Source organism: Carcharodon carcharias, chromosome 13 (genome assembly GCF_017639515.1).
Source record: "Carcharodon carcharias isolate sCarCar2 chromosome 13, sCarCar2.pri, whole genome shotgun sequence".
Lineage (NCBI taxonomy): Eukaryota > Metazoa > Chordata > Chondrichthyes > Lamniformes > Lamnidae > Carcharodon > Carcharodon carcharias.
This window is the reverse complement of record NC_054479.1, coordinates 140,824,851-140,848,874: the sequence shown is the minus strand read 5'-3', so window position 1 is coordinate 140,848,874 and position 24,024 is coordinate 140,824,851. Positions and strand designations below refer to the sequence as shown.

Sequence of the window (24,024 nt, the reverse complement as noted above, 5' to 3'; positions counted from 1 at the left end):
CATCCGCAGTACTTTACTTTTATTTAAGGAATGAAAGAAGAAGGCTGCATTGGTAAAGGTGCTAATTCTTGGAGATATCTGCTCAGGTGGATATAAATGATCCTATGGCACTATTTTGAGGAAGATCAGGAGAGCTGTCCCCAGTGTCCTGGGGTCATTCAACACCATAAAAAGATTAAAACAAAAAATTGCGTATGCTGGAAATCCAAAACAAAAACAGAATTACTTGAAAAAACTCAGCAGGTCTGGCAGCATCGACGGAGAAGAAAAGAGTTGACGTTTCGAGTCCTCATGACCCTTCAACAGAACAAAATCAGTTCTGCGGAAGGGTCATGAGGACTCGAAACGTCAACTCTTTTCTTCTCCGCCGATGCTGCCAAACCCTGCTGGGTTTTTCCAAGTAATTCTGTTTTTGTTTTACCACAAAAAGATTATCTGGTCATCATCACACTGCGGTTTCTGGGAGCTGGCTGTGCGCAAATCGGCTGCAGCATCTCCTCTGCATTACAGCAGTGCCTACACTTCAAAAATGCTTTAAAGCACTTCGGAACGTGCTGAGGTTGTGAAAGGGGCTACAGAAATGCAAAACAAAAACAGAATTACCTGGAAAAACTCGGAGAAGAAAAGAGTTGACGTTTCGAGTCCTCATGACCCTTCGACAGAACTGGAATGCAAGTCTTTTTCATTTAGCAACCTCCACTTGTGAGTTTATAACGCTGAATTTCACTAGAGCGAAAGATTTTTCTAAAAATTTACTTTTTCTTGCAGAATTTTCCGACAGTTGCCCTGGGGTCAGTCGCATTCTTGCAATTAGAGAACAGCCTTTCAAAATAGGCTAACAGGTACAGGGTTGCGGCCAAAGGGGCGCGGCTTGTCTGAATGTGTTTGTCCATTGACATTTTTGGAGGAAAGGCGTTTTGTACGCAACTTCCAGGGGCGGCTCAGTCTCTGTGTGAGCTGTCAGAGTAAAGCCTCTCCCTGAGCTGAGCTGAGCTGAGCTGTACATTTGGGCATCTCTCTCTCTGTCTGTGTGTGTGTTATGCAATGGCTGCCCGGCTGAAAGTTATTTTGCAACATCTGAACCCTGGAGTTGTATCCTTTTTCTGAATGAATTTTCGCCTGGGGTGGGGTGGGGGGGGTGGTGTTATTTCTCTCGCTCGCCCCTTTTCCTGGTTCCCCGCGGCTCTTCCGCCCGAATTTTAACGCAGATATTCCACCGGGAGGGCCATCTCCTCCCCCCCACACCCCCCACCCCCCTCAAAAAAAAAAATAAACCCGTTCACCGGTTGGCTATAAATGCTGAGAAGGTTATGTCAAGGGTAGGGTTGGGTTGGGTTAGGGAAGGGAATGTTAGCGGCCGTTCTGCTGGCACTTGAAGCGCTTTCTGATGCTTTTAGGCATCATTTCTGAAAGGACACGTCCTTAAATAAACAAAAACAGAATTGCCTGGAAAAACTCAGCAGGTCTGAAGGAGAAGGAAAGGGTTGACGCTTCGAGTCCTCATGACCCTTCAGCAGAATCCAAGGAGAGGGGGTGAAATATAAGCAGGTTTAAGGTGGGGGGAGAGAAGTGGAGGGGGGAGGGGGGTGGGGGGTGTGGTTGTAGGGACAAGCAAGCAGTGATAGGAGCAGATCATCAAAAGATGTCACAGACAAAAGAACACAGAGGTGTTGAAGTTGGTGATATTGTCTAAACGAATGCACTGAAAAGGGAGATATGCCTGTGAAAGCGGGTTTTAGTAAACACCTTGTCAAACACCAGGAGAGAAATGGAAAGCAGTGAAGGTGAGCAAGGCAAAAGAGAGATACAGAAATCTTGTCGCAGAGACGGACAAAACTTCTTCAAGGTAGGCATTTCTTGAAGAGCAGTGGCAGTCAATTAAACACAGAGATAAAAACAAAAAACCGCGGATGCTGGAAATCCAAAACCAAAACAGAATTACCTGGAAAAACTCAGCAGGTAGGACTTGTGCGATGTACGCAGGTCGCAGCCGGGATTGTGATCCGGTTGTGGTTTTCGGTGGGCAGCACTGTCACCCGGAGTTAGAAAGCTGAAAGTTTCCAGTACCCGGTGTACCGAGGGTGGGAGTGCTGCACAGTCGGTGGTGCTGCTGTCATTCCGAGCAAACAATTAAACCGAATGCCCTCTGGATAAATGTTAAAGAACCTGTGACACTGTTTTAAAATGATCAATTTCTCCCAACATTTATCCTCAAGCTAAATCATTTAAAAAAAAATGATTGCCTTTCTGTAACATCTTTCATGACTACAGGAAGTCATTTTGTAGCCAATTAATACTTTGATCGAAAGCACTGTTGCAGTGTGGAAACATGGTAGCATTTGTGCACAGCAAGCTCCCACAACAATCATAATGTCCCCCTGAGAGAACAGACAGGGTCTTGGTTTAACGTCTCTGGAATGGCCTCCTTCTATAAGACCATAAGACATAGGAGCAGAAATTAGGCCATTCGGCCCATCGAGTCTGCTCCACCATTCAATCATGGCTGATAAGTTTCTCAACCCCATTCTCCCGCCTTCTCCCCATAACCTTTGATCCCCTTACCAATGAAGAACCTATCTATCTCGGTCTTAAATACACTCAATGACCTGGCCTCCACAGCCTTCTGTGGCAATAAATTTCATAGATTCATTACTCTCTGGCTAAGGAAGTTTCTCCTCATCTCTGTTCTAAAAGTCTTCCCTTTACCCTGAGGCTGTGCCCTCAGGTTCTAGTCTCTCCTACTAATGGAAACATCTTCCCCACGTCCACTATATCCAGGCCTTTCAGTATTCTGTAAGTTTCAATCAGATTCCCCCTCATCCTTCTAAACTCTATTGAGTATGGACCCAGAGTCCTCAAACGTTCCTCATATGTTAAGCCTTTCATTCCTGGGATCGTTCTCGTGAACCTCCTCTGGACGCTCTCCAGGGCCAGCACATCCTTCCTGAGATACAGGGCCCAAAATTGCTCACAATATTCTATATGTGGTCTCCTCCTGTGCTATATATGATTGTAAGATGGCACCTCCAACAGTGCAGCACTCCCTCAGCGCTGTACTGGAATGTCAGCCTTGATCTTGTGATCAAGTCTTGGAGTGAGACTTGAACCCATTAACTTCTGACTCAGCAGAGGTGCTACCAACCAACAAGGCTACAAAGGACTCTTAATCTGGCCTTTACTTTGTCGTCGTTTGTGAGATCTTGCTGTGTACAAGTTTGCTGCCATGTTGCCTATATTAGGACAGTGACTACTGAAGTACTTCCTTGGCTATGAAGAGCTTTGAGACATCCTGAAGTCCTGAAAAGTATTATATAAATGTTCAACTTCTTTCCAAAGAATTTGCAATGATATTACAAATTTGATTATACACAAATTGGTTACTTTTGTTTGCTTCTTTATGCATTATATTTCAGCTTTGTGCCTTGCTCCTCAGAGAGCTTTGGACTCAGACTCACTTCAACCCTCTGATAGTCATGGGAATGATCTCGGGCTGAGAAATTTAACTTGGGCTATTTTTTTTCTATATTCTTTCATCTAATGTGGCTCTTACTGGCAAGGGCAGCATTTGTTGCTAATCCCTAATTGCCCTTGAACTGAATATTTCAGAGGGCAGTTAAGAGTCAGCCACATTGCTGTGGGTCTGGAGTCACATGTAGGCCAGACCAGGTAAGGATGGCAGATTTCCTTCCCGAATGGACATTAATGAACCAGATGGGCTTTTCACAATTTATGCTAGTTGTCATGGTCACTAGCTTTCAATTCCAGATTTATTAATTGAAACGAAATTCCACCAGCTGCCGTGGTGGGATTTGGACCCATATCCCCACCCGGGCCTCTGGATTACTAGTCCAATGACATTATAACTACATCATCAGTTTCGCTCTTCCCCACCTGTTTCTAGTACAAAATGGTTGGCGCAGTCCCAACCTGCACCCAAAGACACCGACCTGAAGCCAAAGTGAAGTGGACTTTGGCTTTGTTTACATTGAAGTGGTGAGATGTGGATGCGGGTTGAATGTCCCAGTGTAGCTTGCTGCTAGGCTAACAGAAAGTCCAACTTCTTTCTCCTTGTTTGATGGAAGGAGGTTGTGTCATCGAATTCAGGATGGAAGTTAACATGTGGCTAGAATCTACCTGATCCTGAATTACTTGGTCGCTGATCCAGTTGGCACTGTAAAGTTATATAAAAAAAACAAACCTCATGACAGAATGATACAGCACAGAAGGAGGTCATTTGGCCTATCATGTCAGTGCTGGTTCTTTGAAAGAGCCATCCAACTATTCCTGCTCCCTTGACCTTTCCTCAGAGCCTTACAGAATGTTCTTCTTCAAATATTTATCCAATTCTCTTTTGTTATTGAATCTGCTTCCACTGTCCTTTCAGGCAGCACGTTCCAGATCACTGCTTGCTGTGTAAAAAAAAATAAATAAATTTGCTTTCTTACATCCAGGAATGATCACATTTTTATTCACCTTAAGTGTCAAAAAAACTGCACTAAACAAACAAAATCTCATCAAATCTCAAGCTGATTTATTTTCCTTCATCCATATCTCAGACAGCCTTCCCCACATCAGGTGAAGTCACAACACATGCTTCCTCTAGAAGACTCAAGTAAGTAATGGGCCAAATCTTGCTGGCATCAGCATGACTCTTATCCAGACCGCTGGTAATATGCAAATTAGCCAGCAAATTCAGGACAGTAAGAGATAACGCTCTAAGTTGCTAATTTCCAGAACTTGCTGGTCAATTTACATTCCACTGCCATTCACTTTGCACAAACAACATCTGAGCTTCAGTCATTCTGTTGTAAGAACTTGCTGGATTTGCCCATTAATTAGCTGTTAAACACGCACAAAAATATAAAGGTTATAATTAATAGTGTAAGTACCTTTTAAATGACAAGATAATTGTTAATGTAATGCTGATGATTTTTTCTGGCCCAGAAAGGGAACAATTTAAAATGTTCAGTCTAGCTCAAGAATGCAGTAAGTTCTTCTTGGGGATTCTAAAAATGTTACATTCTACATTTTATTTCTTATTTTTCCTTTCAGCCTTTCTCTCTCTCTCTCTCAATCCACTCCCTTTAGTTCTCATCTGTACCTGATTTGATTCTAACGCACCTTCTCCATCACTCCGCTGTTGCTTTCTCATTTCTTAAATCTAATTAATTGGTTGAGCCACTCATGAAGGTCACAGATGCCCTCCCTACATCGTTATGAACTTGCCCTTCAGCAAGTTACTGCACAAGAATCTTTCAAGGTGAAGGCTGCAGAAAAAAAGCAACAGTACCACAGGCCCCTTCTGTGTCTAAATTGCATTTGTATATAGATATATATCTTTATGAATTCCATAAGTATTAGTGGAGAACACAAGCAAGTAATAACATGTCGAGGGTGAAGTTTGTTAAACATTTTCTTACAAGACACGGTATTTATTCTTCTTTCCCACGGCCCCCTCAATATTTCCCGTTGCTGAGACTAGATGAGTATTACAGAGAGCCAGCAGACATGATGGGCCAAATTACCACCTCCTGTGCAGTAAACACTCTGATTCTCTCCAGTTTTTGCTTTATCTTTTATCCTCAGCTGTGGATGTCTGTACATCTGATAACAAATTTGCTTAATGATTAGTTGAGGGATGGTGGATGTATCTCTGTGAGCTGGGGCCAGTTTACTTTACTGTAATCCTCTAAAGTTGGAATATTTCTGTACAGTGCACAAGTAGTCTTCACGAGAAGCATTACATTTATAGCATTTGAGGAAATGTGTATTTGATTGTTACCTGTGGGAAGAATTTGACTTGGGGCCCCCTGGTTAAAATTCCCCTCCAGACTTCTCCCATTATCTTCTTGCTGTTGAAGGTGGTGGCTGATGCTGGAGCACAGTTCCATGGTGCTGATCATCTTGCCCAGATTAACCATTCCTCATGTAGGAGTGTAGGTACTCATTTCTTCTGCTCTATTTGACCACATGGGTTATTACAGCTGAACCTGATACTGTAATTATTAACGGGTAAATGTTTGCAATGCTGAGCCATACACACAGTTTGGCTTGACATCATCCAGGACAAAGCAGCCTGCTTGGGGATTGGCACCCATTCCACAAACATTCATTCCCTCCACCACCAATGGACAGTGGCAGCACTGTGTACCATCTACAAGATGCACTGCAGAAACTCAACAAGGCTGCTCAGGCAGTGCCTTCCAAACCCATGATTGCTGCCATCTAGAAGGTCAAGGACAGCAGATAGTTCCCCTCCAAGCCACTCACCATCCTGACTTGGAAATATATCACTGTTCCTTCACTGGGTCAAAATCCTGGAACTCCCTCCCTAACGGCACTATGGGTGTACCTACTCCATATGCACTGCAGTAGCTCAAGAAGGCAGTTCACCACCACCTTCTCAAGGGTAACTAGGGATGGGCAATAAATGCTGGCCTAGCCAGTGAAGCTCACATCCTGTAAATGAGTAAAAAAAAAAGACAGGGGTTCCAGTTCAGTCACATCTCCGTGCTGAATTAACTGATCACAATTGGAGATCAGTTGGAGTCATACCTAACACAAAGGAAGGTGGTTGTGGTTGTAGGAGGTCAGTCATCTCAGCTCCAGGACATCAATGCAGGAGTAGTGCCCTAGGCCCAAACATCTTTAGCTGCTTCACCAATGACCTTCCTCCATCATAAGGTCAGAAGTGGAGATGTTTGCTGATGATTGCACAACGTTCAGCACCATTCGCAACTCCTCAGATACTGAAGCAGTCCATGTGCAAATGCAGCAAAACTTGGACAATATCCAGGCTTGGGTTGACAAGTGGCAAGTAACATTCGCACCACACAAGTGTCAGACAATGACCATCTCCAAGAGAATCCAACTATTGCCCCTTGATGTTCAGTGGCATTACCGTCGCTGAATTCCTCACTATCAATATCCTGGGGGGTTACCATTGACCAGAAACTGAACTAGACTAGCCATCTAAATACTGTGGCTACAGGAGCAGGTCAGAGGCCAGGAATAGTGTGACGAGTAACTCGCCTGACTCCCCAAAGCCTGTCCACCATCTACAAAGCACAAGTCAGGAGTGTGATGGAATACTCCCCACTGCCTGGATGAGTGCAGCTCCCACAACACTCAAAAAGCTTGACACTGTCCAGGACAAATCAGCCCACTTGATTGGCACCACATCCACAAACATTCACTCCCTCCACCACCAACACACAGGAACAGCAGTGTGTACCATCTATGAGATGCACTGCAGGAATTCACCAAGGCTTCTTTAACAGTGCCATCTAGAAGGACAAGGGCAGCAGATAGATGGGAACACCACCACCTGCAAGTTCCCCTCCAAGCCACTCACCTCCCTGACTTGGAAATATATCGCCGTTCCTTCACTGTCGCTGGGTCAAAATCCTGGAAGTCCCTCCCTAACAGCACTGTGGGTGTACCTACACCACATGGACTGCAGCGGTTCAAGAAAGCAGCTCACCACCACCTTCTCAAGGACAACAAGGGATGGACAATAAATGCTGGCCCAGCCAGCGACGCTCACATTCCACGAATGAATAATAAATAAAATTGGCTTGGCAGTGAGCTGTGAAAAGCGGCTTTTCTTTGCCATTCAGGTGAAGAATCAGCCAGGATTTCCACTTCTGCCATTACAGAATAATAATCACACTTACATGTGCAATAGTCCAGTTTATTTTAATATTATTACCTATGTTTTATAAATTTGCAATCTGATGTTATAAAGTTTGAACAGGATTTGGCTCAGTTGTGAGGATCAAATAGGTACTGTTAATTGGCTGAGGTGTAGGAGGTCCAGGAGTTAAGGAATTGTGCCCAAGTAGGAGTTGCTTCCTTCAGGATTAGTACAAACCGGACTGCTGTTGCATATTTAAGGGAGGATATACTTGCATTGGAGATAGTACAGCAAAGGTTCACTAGATTGATCCCTGGGGTGAGAGGGTTATCCTGTGATGAGAGGCTGAATAAATTGGACCTATATTCTCTGGAGCTCAGAAGACTGAGAGGTGATCTCACTGAAACGTACAGGGACTTGACAGGGTGGACACTGAGAGGTTGTTTCCCCTGGCTAAGGAATCTCGAACAAGGGGGCGCAGTCCCAGGATGGGGGGGTGGATCATTTAAGGACTGAGATGAGGAGCAATTTCTTCGCTCAATGGGTTGGGAATCTCTAGAATTGTCTGCCCCAGAGGGTTTTGAGTGAGCAATCATTGAATATATTTTTGGCCTCTCAGAGAGTCAAGGGATACGGGGAATGGGCAGGAAAGTGGAGTTGAAGCCCAAGATCAGCCATGATCATATAGAATGGCAGAGCTGGCTTGATGGGTCACCTGATCTACTCCATGGTCCCACTCTAAGTCAGTACGTCAGTGCCTTCCTTCACTCTCAACAGTATTTTTACAGTTGTGCAATAGCATTTGAGCACGAGGTTGTGGTAGGAGGTGCAGAATTATCAATGACAATGATCTTCAGCAGAAACAGGAAATGCAGCAAATCATTCAATAAGTTACTTAACATCAGGGGAGAGAACAGATAAATTAATGTTTCAAGTGCAGAATTATTCTGATCAAGGGTCTGCCTCTGAAATGTTAACTTCTACGTGTTCTCTCAACAGATGCTAACTGATCTGCTGAGTGTTTGCAGCATTTTCTGCTCTCATTTTGGATTTTTAGCACCTGAATTCAAATGGATGTTTGCACAAAATGTGGAATGTCATGAACTCTAGTCCAGATACTGCTTTCTCCAAATCAGAACCACAAACAACATAGACTTTAAACTCCCTGATTGTTGCCTGCCTCCAAAAAAATCAGTTTGACGTAGAAATGCAGACTTTACTGTCTTAAAACAGTAGAAAAAGCCAAGGAATTATAATATGATTAGTATAATTTAATTAATAGAATACTGCTTTGGCTTTTTCTGTTTACTATTATTTTGAAAGAGCAACTGCTGAAGTTGCAATTGGGGGATTTGGCATGGGAAAGTCATCATGTACAACAGTATGGGGAAGCTGGATTGAAGGTTGCCAGCATGGACAGACTGGGCCAAATGGCCAGTTTCTATGCTGCATCATCTATGTCATTCACAGTTGAAATGGCAGTCACTGAAAGACATTGGTTCCAAAGAGTGCTTCTATTCATAATTCAGTTGCCTTGCACTCTACTCCACTAGGTAATTTCCCCCAGAATGTTATCGATTCTCACCATTTTAAATAAGATGGTTCTGTAAAATAAATAAGAGAATGTGAAAAAAGAATCCAAAATGGTATTAAAGTTCATTGCATTTCTTTATAGTAATTTTATTAGAGATACAAGCCATTCGGCCACCTTTAAAGATAATGTACAAAATTATAATATGTAGTAATGCAACACTGTAGGGATGTGCTAGCATAGTGGGAATGTTACTGGACTAATGATCCAGAGACATGAGTTCAAATCCCACCATGGTAGCTGGTGGAATTTAAATCCAATTAATTAATTAATCTAGAATTAAATACTAGGTCTCATTAATAATGGTCATGAAACTACTGGATTTTGAAAACCCAGCATTCACTAATGCCCTTTAGGGAAAGGGAATCTGCTGTTTCTACCCAGTCTGGCCTACACGTGACTCCAGACCCACAGCACCCTGATTGACTCTGAACTGCCCTCTGAAATAGCCTAGCAAGGCACTCGACTGTATCAAATCCGGACAGAAAATGCAGTGTACTTGCCCCACATTTGCTGTAGTGGTCAAGAAGGTGGCTCACCGGCACCTTTTCGAGGGCAATCAGGGATGGGCAACACTTTGCCAGCGGTGTTCACATGCCAAGAACAACTTTTTAAAAGATTGATATGAACAATTACGACGTATGGATTGGGTTGGCCAAAAATCAGTAGTTTTAATGCAGTTTTAAAGGCTGATGGGAGCTGCAAAGTGTTTTTATACTTTCCATTTCATTAGCTGGGCATTAAAGGTCTGGTAACAAAACTAAAAATACCTGGAAAAACTCAGCAGGTCTGGCAGCATTTGCGGAGAGGAACACAGTTAACATTTCGAGTCTGTATTACTCTTCAACAGAACTAAGTAAAAATAGAAAAGAGGTGAAATATAAGCTGGTTTAAGGGGGGGGGGGTGGGGTAGAGCTGGATTGAGGGCCAGTGATAGGTAGAGATAGCCAAAAGATGTTATAGACAAAAGGACAAAGAGGTGTTGAAGGTGGTGATATTATCTAAGGTCTGGTGACGTTTGTTCCTATTTAATGATTTTAACCAGTATGGTTTGCAAAATACAAAAGAAGTGCTTGTGTTTTGATTTGTTGTTTTGAGGTATAAATTGTTGTAGAAATCTAAAGAAAATAGTATAAGCTTGATGAGAACAGATTGAAACCTTCTGGTGTAAGCGCTGTGTCCCGGTTCTGCTGCATTGCACTCTGTTTTCTTGTGCAGCCTTGTTTTACTGCTGCCGCTGGTGAACGCTCATTAGCCAGTAAAGGAATGTAATGTTTTTTGCTGAGTTTTGGTCTAATTGGGTGTTGTGGGGTGGAAGAAAATGATTGAAGAGTTTTTATAGGATGTGTCAAGCAGTTTAATGAGGCCCCACTGCTGACTCAGAGGATGGTGAACTAGAGTTCCCAGCAACCCGTTGAGTGAGCGTGTCAAGGCGTTGAACTGATTTTTGGAGTTTTAATTCCTGCTGTTGGAAAGCTTGATGTTCAAGTTGACTTGTTTCACCAAATTTGTCAACAACAAGAATTTCACCCACTTTTTTGGTGGGAATCTTGAGTGGAGAGGTGTATATTTTACTCCTCTGTCTCTCTACGTCTTTGGAAATTTTACCCTCTTTGAGTAAAATATCATGTTGCTGCAGTGTAAGGACTCTTGTACTTGGATTAGTCAACTAATACCCCTGAAAAATGGCCTGATCATCCCAGAGTAACTACGGGATAAAATATTCAATATCATGTGATAGGCACCAACCTAAAACAATGTTGTTTTTTGTGCAATTTGTAATCTAAAAATAAATTGCACTAAGTCTTGTTAGTTGAAATGATGTTTTATTCCTAGCTACACTTTGGAAAGCCAACTTCTCACCCCTGAGCAGAGGCAGTTCTATGAGGACAATGGATTCCTCCTTATTAAGAAGTTGGTTTCTGATGAAGATATTAAACTCTTCAGGTAAGATGTTAAGCTTTAAAGAAAGAAAACTTGCATTTATATAACACCTTGTCACATTTTATGCCTTGGAATAAAAATTCTTTGCCTTTGTTATAGAGATGAGTTTGAGAGGATCTGCCGGAGGGAAGTTGAGGTTCCAATGTTAACGATAATGAGGGATGTAGGCGCTACTAAAATGGAATATGTTCAGGATCAACAGGCTGTTTCTAAGATCCAAAATTTTGAGAATGATGAAGTACTGTTTAAGTACTGCTGCTTGCCAGAGGTGAGAGACAAGCATTCGAGGCTAAATATAAAGAATATGTTTAATATGTTTAAAAATATTAATAAATGAAAGAGACCTTAGAATATCTGTGTGCATATATATCATATATCTGTATGTGTATATCGATCTATTGTGTGTGTATATGTATGACCATTCTTAATAGAAACATTAAGCTTTGTTTTATTAATAATCTGAAACATTTACATAACATTCTACATATGAATACAAACACACAAATTGGGAGCAGGAATAGGCCACTCATCCCCTTGAGCCTGCTCCACCATTCAACAAAATCATGGCTGATCTTATTGTAACCTCCCGCCTAACCCCGATAACCTTTCACCCCCTTGCTTATCAAGAACCCATCTACCTCCGCCTTAAAAATATTCAAAGACTCTCTTCCTCTAAAGGCGGTTGAAGCAGAGTTCCAAAGACTCATGACCCTCTGAGAGAAAATATTTCCCCTCATCTCTGTCTTAAATGGGCAATCTCTTATTTTTAAACAGCGACCCCTAATTCTCCCACAAGAGGAAACACCCTCTCCACGTCCACCCTTTCAAGACCCCTCAAGATCTTATATGTTTCATCAAGTTGCCTCTTACTCTTCTAAACTCCAGTGGATACAAGCCTAGCCTGTCCGACCTTTCCTCATAAGACAACCCACCCATTCCTGGTACTGGTGTAGTAAACCTTCTCTGAACTGCTTCTAACGCATTTACATCCATCCTTAAATAAGGAGACCAATACTGTGCACAGTACTCCAGATGTGGTCTCACCAGTGCCCTGTATAACTGAAGCATAACCTCCCTAGTTTTGTATTCGACTCTCCTCGCAATAAATTATAACATTCTATTAGCTTTCCTAATTACTTACTGTACCCGTGTACCAGCCTTTTATGATTCATGCACTAGGGCACCCAGATCCCTCTGAATCTCAGAGCTCTACAATCTCTCTTCACTTAGATAATAAGCTTCTGTTTTATTCTTCCTGCCAAAATGGACAATTTCACATTAAGCTACATTATACTCTATTTGCGAGATCTTTGCTCACTCACTCAACCTATCTATCTCTCTTAGCAGCCTCCTTAAGTCCTCTTCACAACTTAATTTCTTACCTATCTTTGTATCATCAGCAAATTTAGCAACCATACCTTCAGTCCCTTCATCCAAATCATTTATATGAATTATAAAAGGTTGAGGTTCAGCACTGTGCCTGTGGCACACCACTTATTACATCCTGGCAACCCGAAAAAGACCCGTGCATGCCTATGCTCTGTTTCCTGTTAGCTAGCCAATCTTCTATCCATGTCAATATTATACCCCCTACACCTTAAAATTTTATTTTCTGCAATAAACTTTGATGTGGCGCCTTATCAAATGCCTCCTGGAAATCTAAGTACAGCACATCCACCTGTTCCCCTTTATCCATGTGACTCCTTCAAAGAACTCCAATAAATTGGTTAAACATGATTTTCCTTTTTACAAAACCACGTTGACTCTGCCTGATTGCCTTGAATTTTTCTAAGTGCCCTGCCGCAGCGTCTTTAATAATAGCTTCTACTATTTTCTCTGTGGCAGAACTGAAATTTCTAATGATTCTGTCAGTCAGTCCATTGTGTGGGATAACTGTATATCAGCAGAATCCGATCTAACACTACTTTACTGCTCTTGTGCTGTACGCTTATTTTTTTTTGTCTTCAAGGGTTTATCTAGTTCCTTAAATTCCCAACTGAATCGCTTCACAGCCAGTTTAGTGGCAGGAAATGTAACCTGTACAATGTGTCTTTTTAGATGAAGTTCCTTCTCAATTTAGTATGGTTCTGCTTTTAGATCTTGAAATATGTGGAGTGCTTTACTGGCCCTAACATCATGGCAATGCACACCATGCTAATCAACAAGCCTCCTGACACAGGTAAGAGAAGTGAAGGTTTGCTAATTGGATATTTAAAATTAGTGCAGTGACAGTTTACAGCCCTTGGGTAATTTTCTTAAGTAAGTAATTAGTTTGTTCTTCCATTGTCATAAGCAGAAAACTTTTCAACTGTAAATCTTTGAGGCATTGAAACAATTAATTCCTTAATTTAATACTGACCCCTTTGTCTGTAGAATTGTTTTCAATTTTCTGATAACACCTGCAATCCAGTTGTAATGTTATGTTACGGTGAGCTCTCATTTGGTTAGTCATTATTAAAACAGGGAGGTGGTGGTGTAGTGGTATTGTCACTGGTCTAGTAATCTAGAGACCCAGCGTAATGCTCTGGGGACCCAGGTTTGAATCCCACCACGGCAGATGGTGAAATTTTGAATTTGATTTTTTAAAAAATGGAATTAAAAGTCTAATGCTGACCATGAAACCCTTGTGGATTGTCATAAAAACCCATCTGGTTCTCTAATGCCCTCTAGGGAAGGAAATTTGCTGTCTTTACCCGGTCTGGCCTACATGTGACTCCAGCCCCACAGCGATGTGGTTGACTCTTAAGTGCCCTCTGAAAAGGCCTAGCAAGCCGCTCAGTTTTCAAGGGCAGTTAGAGATGGGCAATAAATGCTGGCCCAGCCTACGATGTCCACATCCCATGAACGTATAAAGAGAGAAGCGAATAAAAATTAAAAAAAACTTTCTCAATTGTTTTTTCCCCCGCACGTGGTCGATCTCAGTGGTTCACGTGCAGTTGTGCTAATCTCAGGGCATATTCTGGGAACCTCAAATCTCGAGGCAATGACTCACTGGGATACGAGAGGGACAATAAAAGCTTGTCAGCGATGTAAAAGTAATGTCGGTACGTGTGTGCGTTTTCAGGAAAGAAGACCTCTCGTCACCCATTGCACCAGGACCTGCATTATTTCCCATTTAGGCCTGCGGACCAGATCGTGTGTGCCTGGACTGCTATGGAGAGAGTGGACCGCAGCAATGGGTGCCTGGTTGTGCTACCAGGGACACACAGGGGCACGATGAAGCAGCATGACTACCCTGAGTGGAGTGTATGTACTAGGCGACAATGCTGCTCGCATGCCAATTTTTATCCTGCAAATACATGACACGTAAAGAAAATCACACTGGGTAGAAAAACGAGGGGGGTGGGGGCGGGGCGATGATACAAAGTCAAGGGAGCCCACGGAGGGGAGTGTGGGAGCTGAATAAAAAAACCTGACAATAATGTTTTTGAGACGAGACACGCTCTCACACTCTGGTGATTCAGGCATTGACCATGAAGACTAATAATAACACCGTTCTGTTATTGCACAGTAAAAGCACACAGAAAGTGCAACAAAATATTAGACGTTGTTAGAAACGCATTCATTTTTATTTTTGTTTTGCAAAACTTTTTTTTCCCGGTTTGATTTATTTTGGTCTAAAGCCCTTCATTCTTGAAAAAAAGAAGCAGATATGGGAGTGTCGGGTGCAGAATGCTAATGCTTCAACAGAAACGGTCTGCTGTTGTGGTGTGGAAGATTAGAATGACAGATGAGAAGAGGTTGGGCCAGCCGGAGATGGGGGGGGAGGAGGCAGGTGAACCCGAGTGAACCAGGGGATGAAAACAGAAAGTGCCAGGAATGCTCAATAGGCCTGGCAGCGTCTGTGGAACGAGAGCCAGGGTTCACTTTTCGAGTTGAATGCGGCTTCTTCAGGATGGTGAGATGGTGTTTGGAACGTCTTGTTCTGAGAAGGAGACACATTGGACTCGAAACGCTAACTTACTTTCTCTCACAGATTCTGCTGGACCTGCTGAGTTTTTCCTGTGCTTTGTTTTCATTTTGAATCTCCAGTACCCGCAGTATTTTGTTTTTATGTAACTGTAGAATAGAGCGCTGTGTTATTGGCAGTATGCCTGGCCCCACCACAGTTTTACCAGTGGCAGAATAAGTGTCGGTTGGGCTGCTCGTCCGTGGGCCCATTCGAAGCCCTTATGTGAGCAATCAATATCCATTTAAGGGCCTGAACCTGCTACCGCTCAGCTTTGACAAGCAGCGAACGAAACCTGTCTAACGTGCAGCCCTGCATGTTTGGCCTGGCACATGCCGGCCATTGAAAGTTGCAGTGGTGGGTGAGGGGGTGTTGGGTCGTGAGTGAGCCAGTGCCAATTCGTAACACCCCACCCCCGCAGCTTCCCCTCCCCACATCCACCCTCCCCCCACCTTATCCTGTCTAACATGACCCCACGCCTCCACCACCACCCCCCCACTTCTCTGGGGTCTGCCAGCCCAGCCTCGGCAAGATTCCTGACTTACCTTGGGGTGTCCCAGCTACAATGCTCAAAGCCTTCTCGATGGCGCCACCAGCCCCGCAGCGCTGCTGGCCTCCAATTGGCTGACAGCTCCATGAGGTGGGGGGTGGGGGGGGGGGGGTGGGTGGGGGGCAAAGTCTCGCCTGATAATTAAAAACCCCGTCAGCCGAAAAATTAAAGTGGGGCTCGCCCCCAACATTTACATTGGGGGTGAAGGGAGCCCACCCTCAGTGTATAATCCGGTCCTGCGTGTCCCAAAGACACCAAGGTGGGGGATTTCCCCCTCCGTGGGGGGGTTGGCTCTGCAAGGATCAGGCCCCGGCCACGATTTCATGCTCGCCGGTCAATTAACGGGCAGCCAGCGGGAATTGCGGCTGAAACTCTCGGCGCTGCCTGGGTGGGAGGGGCAGGGCGAGCGTGGAAGTCAGCGCATTGCGCGGGGTGGGGGGTGGTGCGCACACTGAAAGCTCCCTGAAGGCACAGAGCTTGTCCCACGGAGGTGAAGGTCTCTAATATTAAAAATAAAGGTTTTAAAATTGAGGTGAACACATGCGCCCCGCCTGTGACTCTCTCACATGAGCAGGGACATGTCAAAAATGAGCGTCAAAAAGGTTTTTATTTACTTTTTTAACCGCTGGCCGAGATCTCAACCCGGCCCGTGGATGAGGCTTCGCAAAAAATGCAAAGGCCGCTTCGGCCTACTTTGCCCACCCCCCAACCCCAAGGTCGGACGGGCAGGGAAAAATTCGATTTAATGAATGAATTAACGGCTTTAACAGCCCTCGTTAACTGCCGGCCGGCGCACTGCTGACTCCCGGGATTACCCGCCCGCCGACCGAAATATCGTGCAAGGGTGTGATGAGGGCGGGATACTCGGCCGATGTCAGCGTGCGCCATGTCACGCTCGTGCGTGTTGGCACGTGCCCACACACCCAGCTGAAAATCCTGGCCCAAGGAAAAGGGGGGAAAAAAAATGTATTTCAGGCAATAGAAGAAACTATTAGGGGGATTGAATAACAGAAGATATAAGGAGCAGCACAATCAGTCAAATTAATGAAGGTTTACTTTCTTTAGGTTTTAGCAACTTTATTTGAGTTGGGTGGGTGCGGAGTTGTTTAGTGCCCACAGCAAGATCACAGTCATGTGAGTGATAGGAAATTGGGTTTACTTTGTACCTCTCCTATGCTGCCAGTGCTTGCAGCAAATCACCAGGTATAAGAAGTAGATTAAATGTACCATTTCTCAGCTTTGAAGTCTCTCATCTTCATGTACTTAGTCTTTATAAACCTCAGTACAAAAGTCACTAGTAAATGTAGGAGCTTATGTCTTTGAAGATTGCATGTTAATATTTCAGTTGAATCCCAGATTAAGAAAACGAATATAGATGTGATAACTGAGGAAACAGTAGCTAAATTTGCAACACAGCACTTGGTTACTTGTACAATAGTTTGATTTTTAAAACCTCGATATTCCTTCTTTGCTCATTGTAACATGGTTTTCAACCATGTTATCATGGTTGTATCAACACTGTAACAACAGTTTACATAATCCTGAGGAATGTGCAGTGGCTGATATAAACATTCTCCTTCTTCCTGATAAAAGCAAATAACTGTGGATGCTGGAAATCCAAAACAAAAACAAAAATACTTGGAAAAACTCAGCAGATCTGGCAACATCTGCGGAGAGGAACACAGTTAACGTTTCAAGTCCGCATGACTCTTCAACAGAACTAAGGAAAAATAGAAAAGAGTTGAAATATAAACTGGATTAAGGGGGGTGGGACAGGTAGAGCTGGATAGAGGGCTAGTGATAGGTGGAGATAGCCAAAAGTTGTCATAGATAAAAGGGCAAAGAAGTGTTGACAGTGGTGATATTATCTAAGGAATGTGCTAATGGTGACATTAAGGGTAGAAAGCAGGATGAGCAAGGTACAGATAGCCCTAGTGGGGGTGGGAGGAAGGTATTGAAATAGGCTAAAAGGTAGAGATAAAACAATAGATGGAAATACATTTAAAAATAATGGAAATAGGTGGGAAAAGAAAAATCTATATAAATTATTGGAAAAAAGGGGGATCGGAAAGGGGGTGGGGATGGAGGAGAGAGTTCATGATCTAAAGTTGTTGAACTCAATATTCAGTCCGGAAGGCTGTAAAGTGCCTAGTCGGAAGATGAGGTGCTGTTCCTCCAGTTTGCGTTGAGCTTCACTGGAACAATGCAGCAGGCCAAGGACGGACATGTGGGCATGAGAGCAGGGTGGAGTGTTAAAATGGCAAGCGACAGGGAGGTCTGGGTCATGCTTGTGGACAGAACGAAGGTGTTCTGCAAAGCGGTCACCCAGTCTGCGTTTGGTCTCTCCAATGTGGAGGAAACAGCATTGGGAGCAGTGAATGCAGTAGACTATATTGAGGGAAGTGCAAGTGAAATGCTGCTTCACTTGAAAGGAGTGTTTGGGCCCTTGGATGGTGAGGAGAGGGGAAGTAAAGGGGCAGGTGTTGCACCTTCTGCGGTTGCATGGGAAGGTGCCGTGGGAGGGGCTAGAGGTGTATGGGGTGATGGAGGAGTGGACCAGGGTGTCCCAGAGGGAACGATCCCTGCGGAATGCCACTGGGGGGGTGAAGGGAAAATGTGTTTGGTGGTGGAGTTGGTGGAAATGGCGGAGGATGATCCTTTGAATGCGAAGGCTGGTGTGGTGATAAGTGAGGACAAGGGGGACCCTATCATGTTTCTGGGAGGGAGAAGAAGGTGTGAGGGCGGATGCGCGGGAGATGGGCCGGACACGGTTGAGGGCCCTGTCAACCACCGTGGGTGGAAAACCTCGGTTAAGGTAGAAGGAAGACATGTCAGAGGAACTGTTTTTGAAAGTGGCATCATCGGAACAGATGCGACGGAGGCAAAGGAACTGAGAGAATGGGATGGAGTCCTTACAGGAAGCGGGGTGTGAGGAGCTGTAGTCGAGGTAGCTGTGGGAGTCGGTAGGCTTGTAGTGGATATTGGTGGACAGTCTATCACCAGAGATTGAGACAGAGAGGTCAAGGAAGGGAAGGGAAGTGTCAGAGATGAACCATGTGAAAATGATTTTGCACTCCTCCTTCTCCTTGAGTTCCCTGCCCAAAGTCAGGTCCTTGGGATTATTCACCGAACCGCAGCAAAGTGTCATGATTTTTACAATGGGTAGGGGGAGGGATGCAGACCCAGAGTCAGTCTCAGCTGGAATGGGGATTGAACCCTGTACCGTTGGCATTAACCGGAACCACATGCTAGCCGTTCAGCCAGCTCAAATCAAAACTACAGGCAGAGCTTCGAAAGACTATTGGAGTCTTTAAATCCCAGTTTTAATTGCAATTCACGCTCATTAATTTCTGCGGGAATATACGTTCCTAGTTTCATCTGAGCTGGGGATAACGTCATGGGGTGAAGGACTCTTTACTGTATTTTTGCACTCCTCCTTAGATCTGGAAGTCCGTCCAATAGTGACCTCCCTAGATGTTGTCAGAACAACTTTTTAATTTGTTCACAAGGAGGTAGGTTTGAGCAGAGTGTTGAACAGAGCCTATAGCTCCCTCATTTGGGACTGAATTTGGAGGATTGTCGGGCACTCAGCAGTAATAAAGCATTTCAGCTACTTCCTCAGTTGTATAATGGAATAGTTTCTGTTGCATGATCCTTTCTCCTTTACTGGCATCACTTAACTGGAGATTTCCCACCTTGAGATAAAATACCGCTTTAGTTGCCCTTTGACAAAACCGTCCCAAGAAGGATAATTAGTATCCTGGCTTAAAGCATGACTCTACTTTAAGATCCCACTGCTAATTATGAAATCTCATTCATTAGTTATATTTTTAACTAAAAGTTTAGTGTTCTACATTAGCCTAATAAAAGTTAATCTTGTACTTTTGGTGCAAGAATTATGAATGTTTCTGCAACCATCAAAAAATTGCTGTTCCTTGCAGTTGCTTCATCTCAGGCTTTCAACAAACAGTATCTTCTAACTTAACTTATAAACATCCAAAATTGTGATTCCTCCAACTTCATATAATCCTATCTGAAGATAAGTGGTTCCTGTTACCTATAAGTGTAATATGCTTGTTTTCCCATCCACTGTATCTTCAGGATGGTGTCAATAAGATGTATCACGGCATATGTGATTACGAACACAATCATCCCAGGGTTCACCTCGTGATGGAGAAGGGTGACACAGTATTCTTCCATCCCCTGCTCATCCATGGATCGGGAACAAATCGGACTGAAGGCTTCCGAAAGGTATGGGGCCGCTTGTGATGGGGGTGGGGGGGGGGGTCATGGATCAGATCTCTCTCACACTTCATGTAGCAGATGGAGAGAAGTTCCATCACCGTCTTGTGCAAAACCAGCTAACCCCACAACTTGAACCTGGATCATCGCTGATCTGTTATGACTGACTGCCAAACTCTCAAATGCGTTTGTCAGGAGGGCTGTTGGGCTGGAATTTCTCCCACTTTTGATTTTCTGAGTTGGTTGATGTTTATATATGAAAAAAATTCCAGTTTATAAGTCAAGTCTTCTGTGTAATGTTCAGGTCCAGTGGTTTACAGGGAATTGAATAAGTCATATTCCATCCTTTTGTGGGAGTTCCAGGAATTTTCATTCATGTTGTAGGGATCACATCCTGAAATTCCATCTATTGTTCCACGGAACTGAAAAATACTTTTTTTTTTACAGCAGTTATTGCATTCTGTGTTTGCACAGAAAGATGAAATAATAGCTGAAAGGCTAATTGATGTACTGTTAAGCACCTCCGAGCAGCCAGGAACTGAAGGACATCATCAGAAGCCTGGTAGCAAGTTGCCTGCTAATCCTCTTCTTTGAAAGAGAATGGGCAGTGATTCAGGAAGTTTTTGAATGCGCCTGATAGAAATGGGATTGGCTGCTTGGATTCGAACACCAGTCTCGTCATTTGCAGTTTAATGCCAGTGGATCATGTAACTTCCATTGGGATTGTTAATCTTAGGATAACCTTTAGGGCAAGATTGAGGTGAGATGTCAGGTCGTGGTCCTTCTCCCACAGAATATTGAACCTCTGGAACAGGCTGGCACCTTGTCCAGTGGACGCTGGAATCATTCAACCACGAGCTGGACCTGTGTCTGACTGGGGCGGAGATCACCTCTTACAAACGGTAGGTATGACACAGCATTCAGGGCCCGTGATCTCCTGAGCTAGTTCTGATGGCTCAGAGAGGAATTTCCCAGAATTTGCCCTCCCAAGTTGGCCTTGGTGTTTCCAATTTCTCATCTTTCCCAGGAGATCACACAGTTTTGGGTGGGGTGGGCAGTATATATATTGTTCTACCCAAGGGAACAGAACCATGTGAGTCGGGCAGGATGTACTAGAGGATCTTCACCTGCCTGTCATTGTTTGTGTGGTTGTACGTTTACTTATGAGATATTACTGCACTCTGCGTTTGCATTCCTATTTCTAGGCAATCTCCTGCCACTTCGCAAGTTCTGAGTGCTACTACATTGATGTAAAGGGCACCAGCCAGGAAAATATTGAGCAAGAGCTTCTTGAGATAGCACATAATAAGTATGGCGTTGACGCAGACATAACTATGGCGGTAGGTTTTCCTGTCAGACTGACAAACTATCTTGCAGAGAAAAACAGTCGCTACAAGTTTTAAGTTCTTTCTATTGTCTTGATAACCTGTGCTTTCACCTCATGAACAGCCACGGCTTGAAAGCATCAGTTTTCAAAGTTTCTATGTGGGGGACTCTCTGAAAATGTTAACGCAATCCTGAAGACTGATGCAACTTCTAGCACACTTGTAAGGATTCCTTCCCTGCACCCCTACACAGAGAAAAATGCTGCTATCGTTGCGGGCAACTCTGGTCGCCACATTACCAGAAGGATATGCAGGCGTTGGAGAGGGTGCAGAGGAGGTTTACCAGGACGCTGCCTGGTCCGGAGGTTATTAGCTATGGGGAGAGGTTGGAGAAACTCGGATCGTTCTCACTAGAGCGACGGAGATTGAGGGGCGACTTGATGGAAGTTTACAAAGTTATGAGTGGCATGGGCAGAGTAGATAGTCTGAAGCTTTTTCCCAGGGTGGAAGAGTCAATTACTAGGGGACATAGATTTAAGGTGAGAGGAGAAAACTTTAGAGGAGATGTGCAAGGCAAGTTTTTTACGCAGAGGGTAGTGAGTGTCTGGAATTCGCTGCCAGAGGAGGTGGTGGAAGCAGGTACGATAGTGGTGTTTAAGAGGCAGTTTGACAAATACATGAATAGGATGGGAATAGAGGGATACGGACCCCGGAAGTACAAAATGTTTTAGTTTGACAGGCGATATGATCGGCGCAGGCTTGGAGGGCCGAAGGGCCTGTTCCTGTGCTATACTTTTCTTTGTTCTTTGTTGAATATTAATACACAGCAGCGTAAGCAACATGCCCTCAAGTCAACAAATAGAGATGTAGTGTCTCTTGAAGCATTACTCGCAAAACAAGGTTCTAAAAGCATGCATGTGGCTTGTGAGCAATTCCTATTGGACAACACTGCTGAACATGGCACTACCACATTGACTAAAGAAGGAGCTAGATCATATTTACAAATCAAACTGAAGATCTCTATAGGCGGAATGTAATTACTGTGTTTTCCCCAGTGTTAACGTCTGGAGTCTACTTGTGAAATTCCAGAACTCTGGCTCTAAGATCATAAGAAATAGGAGCAGGATTAGACCATGTGGCTTTGCCATTCAGTTAGATCATGGCTGATCTGATTCTGGCCTCTATTTCATTTTCCTGCCGTCCCCATAACCCTTGACTCCCTTGTCAATCAAATATTTGTCTAACTCAGTCTTGAATATATTCAATGGTCCAGCCTCCACTGCTCTCTGGGGAAGAGAATTCCAAAGACTGATGACACCCCCATGAGAGAATACATTTTCTCTTCCTCCCCTTCTTAAATGGGAGACCTCTTATTTTGAAACTGTACCCAGCCAGCCCCCACTAGTTCTAGATTCCCTCACAAGGGGAAACATCCCCTCAGCATCCACCCTGTCAAGCCCCCCCAGAACCTTATATGTTTCAATAAGACCACCTCTCATTCTTCTAAACTCCAATGAGTATAGGCCCAAACTGCTCAACCTTTCCTCAAAAGACAGCCCTTCATCTCAGGAATCAGCCTAGTGAACCTTCTGTAACAGTGATCCTGAATAAATCTCCCCCCCACCCTAAAACTGTTTTGCTTGTACGATGAGGTTGCTCAGCTTAGGATTTTTGCTCTCATTGACTTTTCTCTACGTTTCAAAGTGCTGCTGCTGTATGTTGAAGCTCTTGATATGGGTTCACACTTGCATTACAGGGTCTCAGCTCTGACGTTGGAGGAGGTGCTGAGAACGCAGCCTGCTTCTCCAGAGACAGGAGGGGCGAACCAGGGGACTTAGCTAGCAATAGTAACCCCATAAGACTGAAGGAGAGGGAAGGAATCACAAACAAAATAATAATAAAGAATGAGTATGCATACTTGTCTAAATCCTCTCCCCACCCCTCATGACGTGGCATCTATGACAATCCCAAAGCACCATGTTGTCTTGCAGTCAGGTCTGAAGGGAACCAGTACTGATACCTCTTTGGTTTCATCTGTCTAGGATGTCTGGAATTTCAAAGGACGTCTTGTGCAGGGAGAGAGACTCAATCTGTAGAATTGTCTGGGATTTGGCTCTGAGTAACCAGTGGAGAACGCAGGAGGTTTACACCAAATTTGCATCCATGCATCCTCATGATTAATTAATTATTTGTGTTTATAAAATATAACTTCGTCATGTTTAGTGTAATTTGAATGCACCTTACTTATTTCAGAATGACCTTTAAGAGTATACACTGCTACCTGTATTAATCCTTAGTGCGGTAATAAAACAGTGCTGTGATATAATATAAAGAATGTTTCTCATTAAAGATGCCTGTGACGTGTCCAGCTGGGTGCTGACTGTCATCGATTCTGTCCTTTTGTTGTTTGATTTTAATTGAGTATTCTCAGTTCTTCTATCTGTTAATTTATATTGCTGTCAATACAAAATTAAATTTAGTTGAATCCAGACATGCCTTTTAGTGTATTGCTCATTCAATTGAAGAAACACCACATATGAATATTTTTTAACAATTTTGTTAAATATTTTGACTGGTTTATCAATACTGCCCCATGGCTGATTTGGTGAACTCACTGCTTGTTCTGAAGTAGAGCCACACAGGTAAGCAAAGTGCCATCAGTTACACAACCTCAGCCAGCGTGACAATAGAAACAGTACAAGTAACCTCAATACACAACTAGCTACCATACAAAAACAGAATTACCTGGAAAAACTCAGCAGGTCTGGCAGCATCGGCGGAGATGAA

General features: G+C 43.8%; 1 protein-coding gene across 1 annotated transcript; it reads left to right on the top strand.

Moving 5' to 3' along the window:
* Nucleotides 1-866: 866 nt before the first annotated feature.
* On the top strand, nt 867-23,726 carry phyh (phytanoyl-CoA 2-hydroxylase). Its single transcript, XM_041202342.1, has 9 exons — nt 867-1,092; nt 4,557-4,612; nt 11,064-11,174; nt 11,271-11,439; nt 13,269-13,350; nt 14,236-14,417; nt 19,772-19,921; nt 21,118-21,252; nt 23,280-23,726. Exons 1-9 carry the CDS (start codon nt 1,045-1,047, stop codon nt 23,331-23,333), a joined length of 987 nt encoding a protein of 328 aa, XP_041058276.1. The 5' UTR covers nt 867-1,044; the 3' UTR covers nt 23,334-23,726.
* The last annotated feature ends 298 nt before the right edge of the window (nt 23,727-24,024 follow it).